The sequence below is a fragment of the Polypterus senegalus genome, chromosome 1, assembly GCF_016835505.1.
Source record: "Polypterus senegalus isolate Bchr_013 chromosome 1, ASM1683550v1, whole genome shotgun sequence".
NCBI classification, from domain to species: domain Eukaryota; kingdom Metazoa; phylum Chordata; class Cladistia; order Polypteriformes; family Polypteridae; genus Polypterus; species Polypterus senegalus.
This window is the reverse complement of record NC_053154.1, coordinates 145,564,959-145,577,913: the sequence shown is the minus strand read 5'-3', so window position 1 is coordinate 145,577,913 and position 12,955 is coordinate 145,564,959. Positions and strand designations below refer to the sequence as shown.

The following is a 12,955-nucleotide window of genomic DNA, read 5'->3' as shown; positions in this document are numbered from 1 at the left end:
CTTGAGGATACAACATTCTGGACCTGCTTTATTCAAATGTTAAAGACATCTTTAACATAATTAAATCTAGGCCTTAGTTGCTAGAAGGGAATGTGGATAAACCATAAAAACTGAAGCACATTTTTAATAGATTTTTTTCCTCCTTCCACCACTGACTACTTCTTCTTTTGGCTGCTCCCGTTAGGGCTTGCCACAGAGGATCATCTTCTTCCATATCTTTATGTCCTCTGCATCTTGTTCTGTTACACCCATCAACTGCATGGCCTCTCTCACCACATCCATAAACCTTCTCTTAGTCCTTCCTCTTTCTCTCTTGCCTGGCAGCTCTATCCTTAGCATCCTTCTCCCAATATACTCAGCATCTCTCCTCTGCACATGTCCAAACCAATACAATCTCGGCTCTCTGACTTTGTCCCCCAACCGTCCAACCTGAGCTGACCCTCTAATGTACTCATTTCTAATCCTGTCCATCTCCATCACACCCAATGCAAATCTTAGCATCTTTAACTCTGCCACCTTCGGCTGTCTCCTGCTTTCTGGACAGTGCCACTGTCTCCAACCCATACAACATAGCTGGTCTCACTATCAGTATGATCTGTCTAAAACTGATGACCAAGAAAGGAGACAACTGTAAAAGTTGCACAGGAAAAGCTGCAGGACTGAATGGTGTCATTCCTCAAATTCTTAAGGCCTGTACGGACCAACTTTTTGGTATCCTTAGTTACCTATTCAAGTCTGTCACTAAGGCAACAGAAAGTGCAACTGCTGTGCAAAACACACTGTATTGCTCCAGTGCCAAAGAAGGCACACATGCCTCTTCATCTCATGACAACAGACAAGCAGCCCATATGTTGTACATCATAGAGTTTTCAGAGGCTGGTCCTGGACTATACAAGTCCTCTTATGAAATACCATTTAGACCTAATTTAGGTTTGCCTAGTGGACAAAGATTTGCATGGAAGATGCAATTATTAATCAGCTCCACAGGGCTCATTCCTATCCGAGCAATGCTGGTAGCACTTGTGAGGATTATCTTGTTTGATTCCAGTGTTTTCAGAAGCATCCACCCATCCTGGTTAAGGGGAAAGGTCAAAGATATGCAGGTGGATGAGCATCTGGTGTCTTGGATAATGGACAATCTGTTGGGCAGACCACAATTTGGGAGGCTGTGATATGGATATGATACTGGAGCACCACAAGAACAGTCTCATCTCCTTTTCTCTTTACTGTGTACATATCAGGCTATAAATATAACAAAACGTCAAGTCACTTTCAGAACATCTCAGCTTATTCTACATTAATAGGGTAGATTGACACGAAGGATGAGACACTGTATAGGATACATCTGAAGAACTCTGTTTCTTGGTGCTGAAATAATTGTCTGAACATTTACATCAGCAATGTAAATGGAAGTTTGATGATGGGGTCAAAAATGCTATCAATCTAAGCTCATTTTTTTTTTTTGAAATTTTATTAATTTTATTGCAATCATTCCATAGAAAATCAAATTTTACAAAAAGTAGGATAAAGAAAAAGTCGACCCCACCCCTGAAAGAGAGAGCAAGGCCAACGGAGTAAAACTTAAGGCTTGTAAACATGCCTAAATTGATGAGTTTGATAAGCCAATAGAGATAAATGGAGAAGAAAAAGAAATGCAGAAATAATTGCTTCCTCTATATAATATTACTGATTAGATCCTGCCATGTTTTGAATAAAATCTGTACAGATCCTATAACTGAGTATTTGATTTTTTCCACTTTCAAATAGTATAAAATATCGGTTTCCTGATGACTTAAAAGAGGTGAGTAAGGATTCTTCCAGTTTAGCAAAATCAGTCTGCGTGCTAAAAGTGTAGTGAATGCAATCACAGTTTGTTTGTCTTTCTCCACTTTAAACAAATCTGGGAGAACCCCAAACGCAGCTGTTAATGGGTTAGGAGGGATTGTGAGACGAAGGCTATCTGAAAGATAATTAAAAATTTTGGTCCAGAATGATGTTAAATTGGTGCAGGACCAAAACATGTGACCCAGTGAGGCTGGGACGTGATTGCAGTGCTCACAGGTTGGATCTTGTCCTGGAAACATTTTGGAGAGTTTTAAGTGAGACAGATGTGCTAAATATATAATTTTGAGTTGAATAATTGTATGCTTTGTGCATATGGAGCTCGAGTGAATTCTCTGCATTGCTATTTTCCACTCCTTTTCTGATATTGATTAAGAGATCTTTATCCCAATGTCCTCCTGGATCTTTGAAAGGGAGGGACTTTAAAATAATTTTATATATTGCAGAGATGGTGTCTGAGTCCTTGAGATTGAGCAATATTTTTTCCAGCATGGACGAGGGTGCAAGATGAGGAAAATCAGGCAGGTTCTGTTTAACAAAGTTCCTAATTTGAAGATAGTGAAAGAAATGTGTAGCTGGAATGTTAAATTTGGAATGTAATTGTTCATAGGATGCAAAGACATTGTCTATATAAATATCTCTAAGAAAGTTAATCCCAAATTTTTTCCAGATATTAAAACTGTATGTTTGCGAAGGTTGAAAGAGGTGGTTCTCTTGCAGAGATGCAACACATAAAAGCTTCTCCATCTTAAAATGCTTTCTACATTGGTTCTATATTCTGTGTTAGTGAAACACAATTGGGTTATTAGTATATTGCCATAACTTGCATTTATTGGGGCACAGAGCAGGAATATAAAGAAGTACTGCAGGATTTTACTTCTATTGCGGACCAGGCCTGTGTATGTTCGTCTATTTGTGTCCAGGTTTTTATAGCTTGTATGTTTGCTGCCCAGTAATAAAACTGGAAGTTAGGTAGAGTCATGCCACCTTCTGCCTTTTGTCTTTGTAGGGTCGATTTTTGGATACATGGATGTTTTGAGTTACAAATAAATGAGGTTATTGTTGAATCTAATTGCTTAAAAAATGATTTATTGATGTATATTGGAATGTTTTGAAATAAAAAAGGAGCTTAGGAAGAATATTCATCTTAACAGTGTTAATTCTTCCAGCTAGAGTGAGATGAAGGGTTGACCATCTATGCAAGTCTTGCTTAATTTTTTCCATGCAGATGGCAAAATTTTGTTGATAAAGAGCTTTATGTTTACTTGTGATGTTTACCCAGGTATTTAAACTGTTCTGCAATGATAAAAGGTAGAGTGTCTAATCTAATATTATATGCTTGAGAATTCACTGGAAAGAGTACACTTTTATTCAGATTAATTCTGAGACCAGAGATCTTTTGAAATTCTGTGAGTGCTGTTAAGACTGCAGGCACAGAATTTTGTGGGTCTGATATATACAGTACCATATCATCTGCATATAGAGAAATTTTCTGTTCCAGTCCTTCTCTGATAATCCCCTTTATCTGATCAGCATTTCGACAGTGTATTGCCAGTGGTTCAATGGCGATTGCAAACAGCAGCGTGACAAGGGCATCCCTGTCTGGTACCTCGTTCTAGTTTAAAGTAGTCTAAACAAATGTTGTTGATACAAATTGAACCTTCTGGATTGGTATACAGTAATTTGATCCATGCACAAATGTTCGGGCCAAACCCAAATTTCTCCAATGTAGTAAAAAGGTATTTCCATTCAATCATGTCAAATGCTTTTTCTGCATCCAATGATAATAATATTTCTGGGGTGTTTGACTTAGTTGATGAGTATATTACATTAAACAGGCGTTGAAGATTTGTCAACCCTTGATAAATCCAGTTTTATCTTGTGATATTACCGAGGGGAGCACTTTCTCCATCCTTCTAGCTATAATTTTTGAGAGTATCTTAGCGTCATTATTCAGAAGTGAAATTGGTCTGTATGATGCACATTGTAATAAGTCCTTATTTTGTTTTGGAAAAATGGTGATTAATGCTTGGCAAAAAAAGTTTGAGAAAGAGTTTGATTGTCTCTGGTTTCTGTAAATGTTGCTAATAGGAAGGGAGCTAGCTGAGCAGAGAATTTCTTATAAAATTCTGCAGGGTAGCCATCAGGGCCTGCTGCTTTCCCGCCTTGAAGTGACTTTATAGCATCTAGTAATTCTGATAACGCCAGAGGTTTATCCAGTTCCTCCGCACTAGGAGTACCTATTTGTGGTATCTAATGTATCCAGAAATGCATTAGATTGTGTGCTGTCTTCTTTAAACTCAGTAGAACATAAGGATTTATAGTAGTCTCTGAAGGTGCGCATTATATTTTTGTGCTCGATTTTGTCTCCGTTCGTGTTGGTGATTACTGGGATTGCATTGCGGACTTCTTGCTTGTGAATTTGTTGAGCTAAAAGCTTATTAGCTTTCTCTCCGTGTTCATAGTAATGATGTCTGGATTTATAAATTAGTTGTTCAGTTTCTTTAGTTGTCAAGAGGTTTAGCTCTGAATGCACAGCCTATGTAGAGCCTCGCTTGGGAGCCTGGCATGTTCTTCATCTATTTTAGTAATTTCGCTTTTTAGCTCTGCTACTTTCTTGGTTTCTAATTTATTTCTGTGGGAAAGATATGAGATAATCTGTCCTCTTAAGAAGGCCTTAAGAGTTTTCCTCCAGAAATCTCTGAGGATGTATTTGTCTCTAGGAAGAAACTGATTTGTTTGGATATAAATTCTGTACAATTCTCGTCTGCTAATAGAAGTGGGTTGAGACGCCATCTGCGAAATGAGTGTGTGGGGCATAGTGACTTTAGCTCCAAGATCAGAGGTGCATGGTCAGAAATAACAATAGCATCGTATTTGCAAGATTTAATCGTAGGCAAGAAATTGTTATATATAAAGAAATAATCAATTCTTGAGTAGCAATGATGCACTGTTGAGTAGAAGGAATATGTTCTTGAGTTTGGGTTTAAAAACCTCCAGGGGACTGATAAGTTGTGATCAGTTATAAACTTTGTAATTATCTTTGCAGTGTTAGATGTCGTCCCCCCTGTGATAGAAGTCCTATCTAAGAGAGGATTTAAAACACAATTAAAGTCCCCAGCCATTATAATTTTATGAGTGTTCACATTGGGAATGGATGCAAATAACTAATAAATAAATTTAAGCTCAAATTCGGATTCCATGATGTTTAATACACTGAGAAAAGATGATTTAAGCATGGTGTCTATGTGCACGAAGAATCCTACATTTAAAGATAACTTTCAAGTGAAGTATTATTTAAGTGGTTCACGTCATTCAATTTCTTGTTGGTTTTTCTCTACATTTGTGTACAGTGTACAGATTGTAAAATCTTCCATTTACATGCGCTACAATCCTATGATGGCCACAATGATTTTCTAAGCTCCTTAATTATAAAGACACATCAACTTTGAAACTGTGTTAATGAGGAACTTTAAAGGCTCATTTTCAGGCTCAAATACACAAAAAATACTCAAGGAAAATTCTGCATTGTTTACTAGTGGTTCAACACATGAAAACCATACATATTTTGCAGGGTTTATAAAGCTATCTAGCTGTAGAAATTTACAAAATTTAATGACAGCTTGATAAAATATAGAGTCGCTCAGTTAAAGCTGACTTCTTAATAAAGACCATTTTTTGTAAGCAAAAAGAAACAAACAACAATGCTTGTTTTGAGCTGGTTATTTGCTGGAATATATATATACACACACACACATATAAACATATATATATATATATATATATATATATCCATATATATCTACATATATATATATATATATATATCTACATATATCTATCTACATATATCTATATCTATATATATATCTATCTATATATATCTACATATATCTATCTATATATATCTATATATATATATATATATATATATATATATATATATATATACACACTGTATATATATATATTTATTAGGGGAGGGACTCGATTAAATAAATCATCTAATTAATTAGAGGCTTTGTAATTAATTAATCTTAATTAATCGCATGTAATCGCACAAGTAAATTTGCCCCAAAGCGCAAAGGTTTTTTTTTTTTTAATGTAAAAGGGTTTTAGTGGGCTTACAGAATCAAATAATAGACATGGACATGAATATTGTAAACTCAAGCTTTTTAAATTTCTGGAAAAAAAAAATGCATTTAAACTGCATTTCAATTTAAAACAGAAACAAAAATATCATCCCTGGCTAAAATTGGGCAGATTTAAAAATAAAGTGGTATTCTAAGTACTTTAAGTACATGTTCAGAATATTGTCTTTAAATAATAAGAATAATTTCAACATAAAGTGCAGTTTTTCTTCTTAAAAAAAATAAGGCAGAAACATAAAAGGTAATTTGACCAGCTTCACCTTTAAACTCTGAGTAACCTTAGCCAAAATTATTTTGTACATTAGGCTAAAACAGTGTTATCATTGAACATTTTGTAATTAGATGTAAGTAAAATTACTAATGGTCACGGAAGTCCAATGATCCCCAGTAAGAGCCACAAAGTCCGATTTCTGTAATGCATCTAAATTTGCTTGCTTTTCAGTGTCATAAAGCTGTTGAATTTTACTTGAAATAGTCTCTCGGCACGGTAGTTGGAAAGTTGGATCACCTGACGCTAACTGTAGCACATTTTCTAACCCCCTATCTTCCACCACTGTTAGTGGTCTACAGTCCAAAGCAATCCATTTTGCGAGATAATTTGTATGTTTGACCAATGTTGACTTACTAATTTTGGTCCTGAAGCCAGTCATTTCATCAGGTTTGGGCTGCTGACACTTTTTGTTGGTACTTGAACTCGCACTGCTAGTGCTAACAGCATTCACAGTTTCTGTGCTCGCTATAACATGTTTTGCATTTAGATGGTACCATAAGGTTGAAGTGCTTCGGTGGTATGCAAACTCCTTTTTGCACAGTTTGCACAAAACTATGCTTTTATCAAGGCTTCCGTCGGGTAGTCTTTTGAAATGAAATTTGCCTCCGATCAGCCCTAGCAATGCGCTTTCTTCAGACTCTTTCATTTTTGTAGCTCTGATGTGTGCATCAATGTAATCGATGTACCAGGAAATCGAGCATTGTCAAAAGTTCCCCTTTGCTTGGAATGCAAAGTGTGATTAAATGTGTTATTTTTTTAATGCGTTATGGATCACATGCATCAAAGCTTCTCAGCTGTGCTTGTGCTAAGAAAAGGAAACATTTTAAAAATAACATAACATGATTGTCAATGTAACCTTTTGTAGGGTCTGTCCCTGAGACTTATTAATTGTCATCGCGAAGCAGAGCCTTACTGGAAATTGGAGGACATTTGAATTGAAATGGGAGATCAGAGAGTATAACGGGGATGCAAGGAATACAAACTCTCTCCATTGATCAACTGCCAGTAAAAATAGTTGCCTCAATTAGGTTCTTTTGCAGACAAGTGACCTGAAGCCTCGTGCTGTTACAAAGTCTCGGTGGCTGTAAGGTTTTCAGTAATATTAGTGGTGTCCCAACCCTCAAAATTAGATTATGCTCAGTAGTGCCTGGAGGATTCAGAGTGTGGAGAAACCCTAGAGACAGCGTGTGTATTAATTTGTGGATTTTTCTGTGAGTATTTGGTGGCAGCGTCACAAAGTTGCTTCCGCAAGACCGTGTTAGCTGCGGAGCTCAGCTCAGAGTGAAATGAAGTGAATGAAATGAGGTAAATGGGAGGGGAGATGATGACGTCAATCCCCCCCCACAAACACAGTCTCTCGGAATTTGCATAAGCACAGTCCTTCACCAGCAATTTTAACTTAGTTACAAAGTGATCAAAACTCTCGTTTATACCCTGCGTCCTCTCATTAAACTTGTATCCCGCGAATATCGTATTGGTAGTGGGCATGACAAACGCCAGCAGCAGCCTGTCTATAAACTTAATTTAAACTTACGGTTTACACCGTGCTTTGTTTCCGCAGTAGCTGCACTTATATGCTTTTATGCGTCACTCGCTCGCTTCTTATTGTTTCGCTGCCTTCTCAATTATATAATGCATGTTTTCTTCAGCGCTCTTTGGAGCTCCTCCTTGTTTTCTACGTACTGCGTTCACAGTCAGTTCACGTGATTACGTGGGAGGCGTGATGATGCGACACACAACTCCGCCTCCCACGGCCATCGCGTTGCAGTCTATTACAGAATATGGACAAAAAAATAGGTTCCAGTTATGACCATTACATGTAGAAATTTTGAAATGAAACCTGCCTAACTTTTGTAAGTAAGCAGTAAGGAATGAGCCTGCCAAATTTCAGCCTTCTACCTACACGGGAAGTTGGAGAATTAGTGATGAGTGAGTCAGTGAGTGAGTGAGTGAGGGCTTTACCTTTTATTAGTATAGATAGTTAAAAATAAAATTAAATGTGAAAAAAATACAAAGATGACATTAATGACAGGTCATATTGCCATGTTAAATGAACAATTTGTTTAATATTAAATGAAATGCATACACAGCAACATTCAATTTGAACAGTTGAAATAAAATAATTCATTATGTTTTCATAAAATGCTTGGTCTTATTCAAATTTGAATGCAAGTTTCAATCTGCAATTTTTTCATCTATTCAGATATAATTTATTCTATCAAATATTAATAATGCTGTCTTTAATACAATCTTAGGCCAAACTTTGAATTAATATACAGAATAATAAAATATTCCACCCCTCCACCTCATTCACTGGTCAAGAATCTGGTCTTCAATTCAAAAAGTCAATCCCATTAGGCTTTTGGTTTCCTGTTTATATGCTTGCTGATAATTATGGAAATAACTTTGTAACAATACTTTAGCCAAAAACATGCATTGTGCACATTATGAGCATAACAACTGAAAAACAGACATGTGGATTACGCAATGAGAATATCAGATTTTTTTGTTTCTTTTTTCCCACGGGCACGTTTCACATCATTTGCTGGTATGCAGAACATTGGTCATTATGTCATTATTGCTTTCTATTATATTCATAAACTACTTTCTCTCTAGTCACCAATGAAAACATAAAAGTCTTTTTTTTTTTTTTGGTCACCCCAACAAAGTATATGGGGTAACATATACAAAATACATAATTTGGGGGGGAGTATTTCTTGAAGGTAAAAATCTGTGATGAACCTTTTCAGTTTCAGTAAAGAAAGATTAAGAAATGGCACAAACGAAGTGCTTAAAATTAAGAAAGGAATTAGTACAGTGGATCCCTGTTGCTACTGAAAATACAACTTCAACAAGAACACAGGGACAAAGTTGAAAACCCTTTAAAGGCAAAGTTTCACAAAAACCATAAAGGTTCCGCATATCCCTCCCCAACAAACTGACAGCAATGAATGAATTACCAGATAGTGTGGAAAATAGTAGAACTTTAGGGATTTTCAAAAATCGACTTATTTCAGAGATGGGCAAGCTTTGTCGGTCTACTTAAAACAATGGCTGACCCTATGTTCTGATCCCCAAAGGTCTTGCGAGTAGGAAAGGTAATTTTCCCTTCTGGATTAATAAAGCATATCAAAATCAAAAAAGAAAACCTTATAATTTTAATTTGATCCTTCTTTTGGGAGAAGTACTAGGTTCACTAGTTGTCTCTCACTTTGTGGAAAATAATTATATATTTGGCACAGTTGTATGCATTCATATACTCATATAGCTATTTTGGATTCATGTGCAGCCCTAATGTTATGTACAGTTAAATAGTATATTAATGTCTATATCTTGCTTCAAAAATACAACACCCACCACTATTCAGCTCTAAATGAAGAAAATTCTGTTTAAAATGTACAGAACAAGAGATAAACAATGGAACTGTGTTCCCCTGACTACCCTAAATGTTCACTGTCTACTGATGCTCAAACACCACTTAAAGACACACATCAACCAATCAAATCCCAATTTACTAAATTCTTGTGGAATAAAATGCTCTGCATTAACTTTGCCTTGGAAAAAAGTATGTAACAAAGAATAAGTACATTTTTATATCATCCAAGCAAACCAACATAAAATTAGTGTAACTCATAATGAAACTGAAAATGAAACAACTCATCTTGGATAATCTGATTAATAATATATACAAAACTCTACGAATGGCAAGGATTTACTCATACTAAAACATAAAATCAAATCATGAGGTAGGCTTTTATATATGCTGCAACACATAAAAATATTTTTCAGAATAAAGACAACTTTATATGGCACCTGGAACACATAAACTTTTTCTGTACAGTATTACATAAAAATGCAAAAAAAAAAAAATTCTAGCAATGTAAAACTGGTTAGTTAAAGCTAAAAATTGTTATGACATTTCCAGACTGCTTCAACCTACTGCACATGCAAACACAGAAGTAAAATTGTCTTACCAGTGGGTACTGTAATCTTTAATGCACGTAAAACAAAATGAATAAATAAATAAAAGGCCTACCTAACCATTTGTATTACACTTACTCCACTGTGATCTTGTTATTTTGCAATTTATAGGGGAACAGTCACAATTTTCAATTTTTTAATAATGAAAATGTATTTTTCACTTAGGAGCTTTAATAAAATCATAATGTAAAACAATGCAGCCTTTTTTATATAAACTGCCAGAAAAGAGCAGTCCAGTGACATCACTGATCTTATACTGCACTGGGAGAAGAACTCAAAAACCCCAGAATGCATGCGGTAGTTGGGTGTAGGCTGGCTATACAAGGCTTAGTCCGCACCATTATGTTAATTATTGGGATCCGCGTTCTTCACCCAGCTAATTATTAGATAAGAGATGTCACTGATCTGTTCTTTCCTGGTGATTTATATGAAAAATACTGCTTTGTTTAATGCTGGAATTTTTTTTTAAGAATTCTAATGAAAGAGTAGTTTTGCAATTAAAAATGAAAAAATGTGACTATTCCTCTTTAAACAACTGAAATTAAAAATGTCCTTACCTGTTCCTACATACAAAGGAAATGTCTAAAATTATTTTTTTTTAAATTGCTGTGAGTTGGTTTTTTTTTTTAATATTTCCCAATACACGACTGACATAGTGACGGTTTTTTTACTCTCCATACAGTTACAGCATATATAACATTATTCCTGACTGGAGTTGAATTATGCATGTGCAAGTTTTTTATATATATATATATATATATATATATATATATCTATATCTATATCTATATCTATATCTATATCTATATCTATATCTATATCTATATCTATATATATATATATATATATATATATATCTCATAACATACACTGTAATATTTTAAACAGGCTTTGGAAATGTTTTGCTAAATGTGGAGTAAAGTGTCCCATTAAAACAAACTAAAAAATAATGTTATCAAAAGATTCCCTTTAGTTACCTGAAGTTAGTACTTGACAAAAATGTCAAAGATGATAGTGGCAGAACATGAAACACAATGAAAGCTAAGACATCAGAATAACAGTATGATACACAGAAGTGGAGTTACCACTTTGAGGTGGAACTTACTGTGTACAGCTGGAAGAGGGAAAGCTGAAGTAAATTCACCAAAGCTGCAGCTTGATGAAAGCGTTCTGAACGCTGGACAGCCAGAAAGTGTCAGGAGGGGGTAAAAAGATAAATAAAATAAAACAAAACAAAGAAATGTAAAGAAATCAAAGGCAAACAAACAGCTAAAGGAAAAGTTAGGCCAAGCTGTATTTAAATATGAAATGTTAATCAGTATGTGTGAACAACACACCACAGGTTAAAAAAAAAAAAAAAAATTAAGGCAGAGGAAAAAAATAACTGATTTGCTGCATTTTCTGGTCAACACTTTATATTCAACATGTTGTATTAAGTCACTAATGAAAATTAATTTATTTTCATAACATCACTCAGTTCTTTACTCTGTGTTTTAATTATGTCAGACAGAAAACTGCAGCTCACATGAAAAAAGGGTTTCTGTGAAAATGGAACAGACACACAAAATGACACACAAAACATAGAGCTTAAGGTTTCCCCAGAGCCATCAGAAAGGTTTGTTTAAGCAATTATATAAAATTAAGTCAAGCCTTAATATAAGCAAGCAGACAAACTGAAACATACATACACCCACCCACACACAAAGAAAGAGAGAGACCTAGTATGTCTATTGTGATCTACCTGTAATCGGGGGCTGGAAAGAAGGCTGACTCGCTGTGGGGAAACCTCCAAAACTACTCGATGCACTAGAATTTCCAAATGCATCAAAATTTGCAAAGTCTGCATTTGCATTACTCTGAGCTGCAAAATTACAAGGGAACAAAACACAAAAAATAGTTACACATACACGCAATGAGAAATCAAAAATCTGAACTCTTAACAACTTAAAGTAAAAACCCTTCTGAGATGGACACACACTCGTACCTACAAAAACACACATATTATATTAAAATACACAAATGCAGGCAATGACAAATTAGCTAGAAAGGTCATAAAGCAGTTTGTATATATATAAAAAAAAACTATGCTTATCTTTCGAAAAATGTGTTAATAATTATTCATAGTAAATCAATTATAAGTAAGATTGTTATTCCATAAAACTAAAAAAAAAAAATTACGTATAACCTAAAAATGAGAAAAATGAAAGACATGTCATATTCAAGATATGTTATGTTACAGACTTGGCAATATCTGATGTCCTTTATCTGCTTTTATATTATTCTGAATTGTAAATTTTTTAATCGTAGACAGCATGGTAGTGTAGTGGGCAATGATACTACCTAAGGAATTCAGAATCCAGGGTTCAAGTTCCACAATAAAACATTATCTGAGTGAAGTTTCCACTTTATTCCCATCTTTGCAAGTTTTTTCCCCTCTGAGTTGTCTAGTTTTCCTCCTGCACCCCCAAAGATGTGTAGGTTATGTTGATTGGTAATTCTAAATTGGCCACTATATGAGTGTGGGTATATGCATGTGTATGAGTAGCATTTGATATAAAAAAGTTAATTCTTCTACTGAACAACCATTACCAAAATTGCTACATATTTTCCCCAGAAGCATTAGATACAAAGAAGAACATAAACAGTATAGGGCACCAGCTATGGGCAAATCCATACTTACACTAGGCCAATTTAAAATTGTCAATAATGC

The 12,955-nt window shown here is 35.0% G+C and overlaps 1 protein-coding gene across 10 annotated transcripts in view; it reads right to left on the bottom strand.

Annotated features, from left to right (window-relative positions):
- The window catches only part of agfg1a (ArfGAP with FG repeats 1a), a 136,409-nt gene that overhangs the window by 33,111 nt on the left and 90,343 nt on the right, over window positions 1-12,955 (bottom strand). For 7 of the 10 annotated variants that reach the window (XM_039759849.1, XM_039759895.1, XM_039759854.1 and 4 more), the window contains exons 6-7: window positions 11,987-12,106; window positions 11,351-11,422 (exon numbers count right to left, since the gene is read on the bottom strand). The exons of 1 other annotated variant lie outside the window; for it this stretch is intronic. In XM_039759849.1, coding sequence (XP_039615783.1) covers window positions 11,351-11,422; window positions 11,987-12,106 — 192 coding nt within the window. The remainder of the gene's footprint in view (window positions 1-11,350; window positions 11,423-11,986; window positions 12,107-12,955) is intronic. 2 more of the 10 variants (XM_039759905.1, XM_039759866.1) reach the window with 1 other exon arrangement.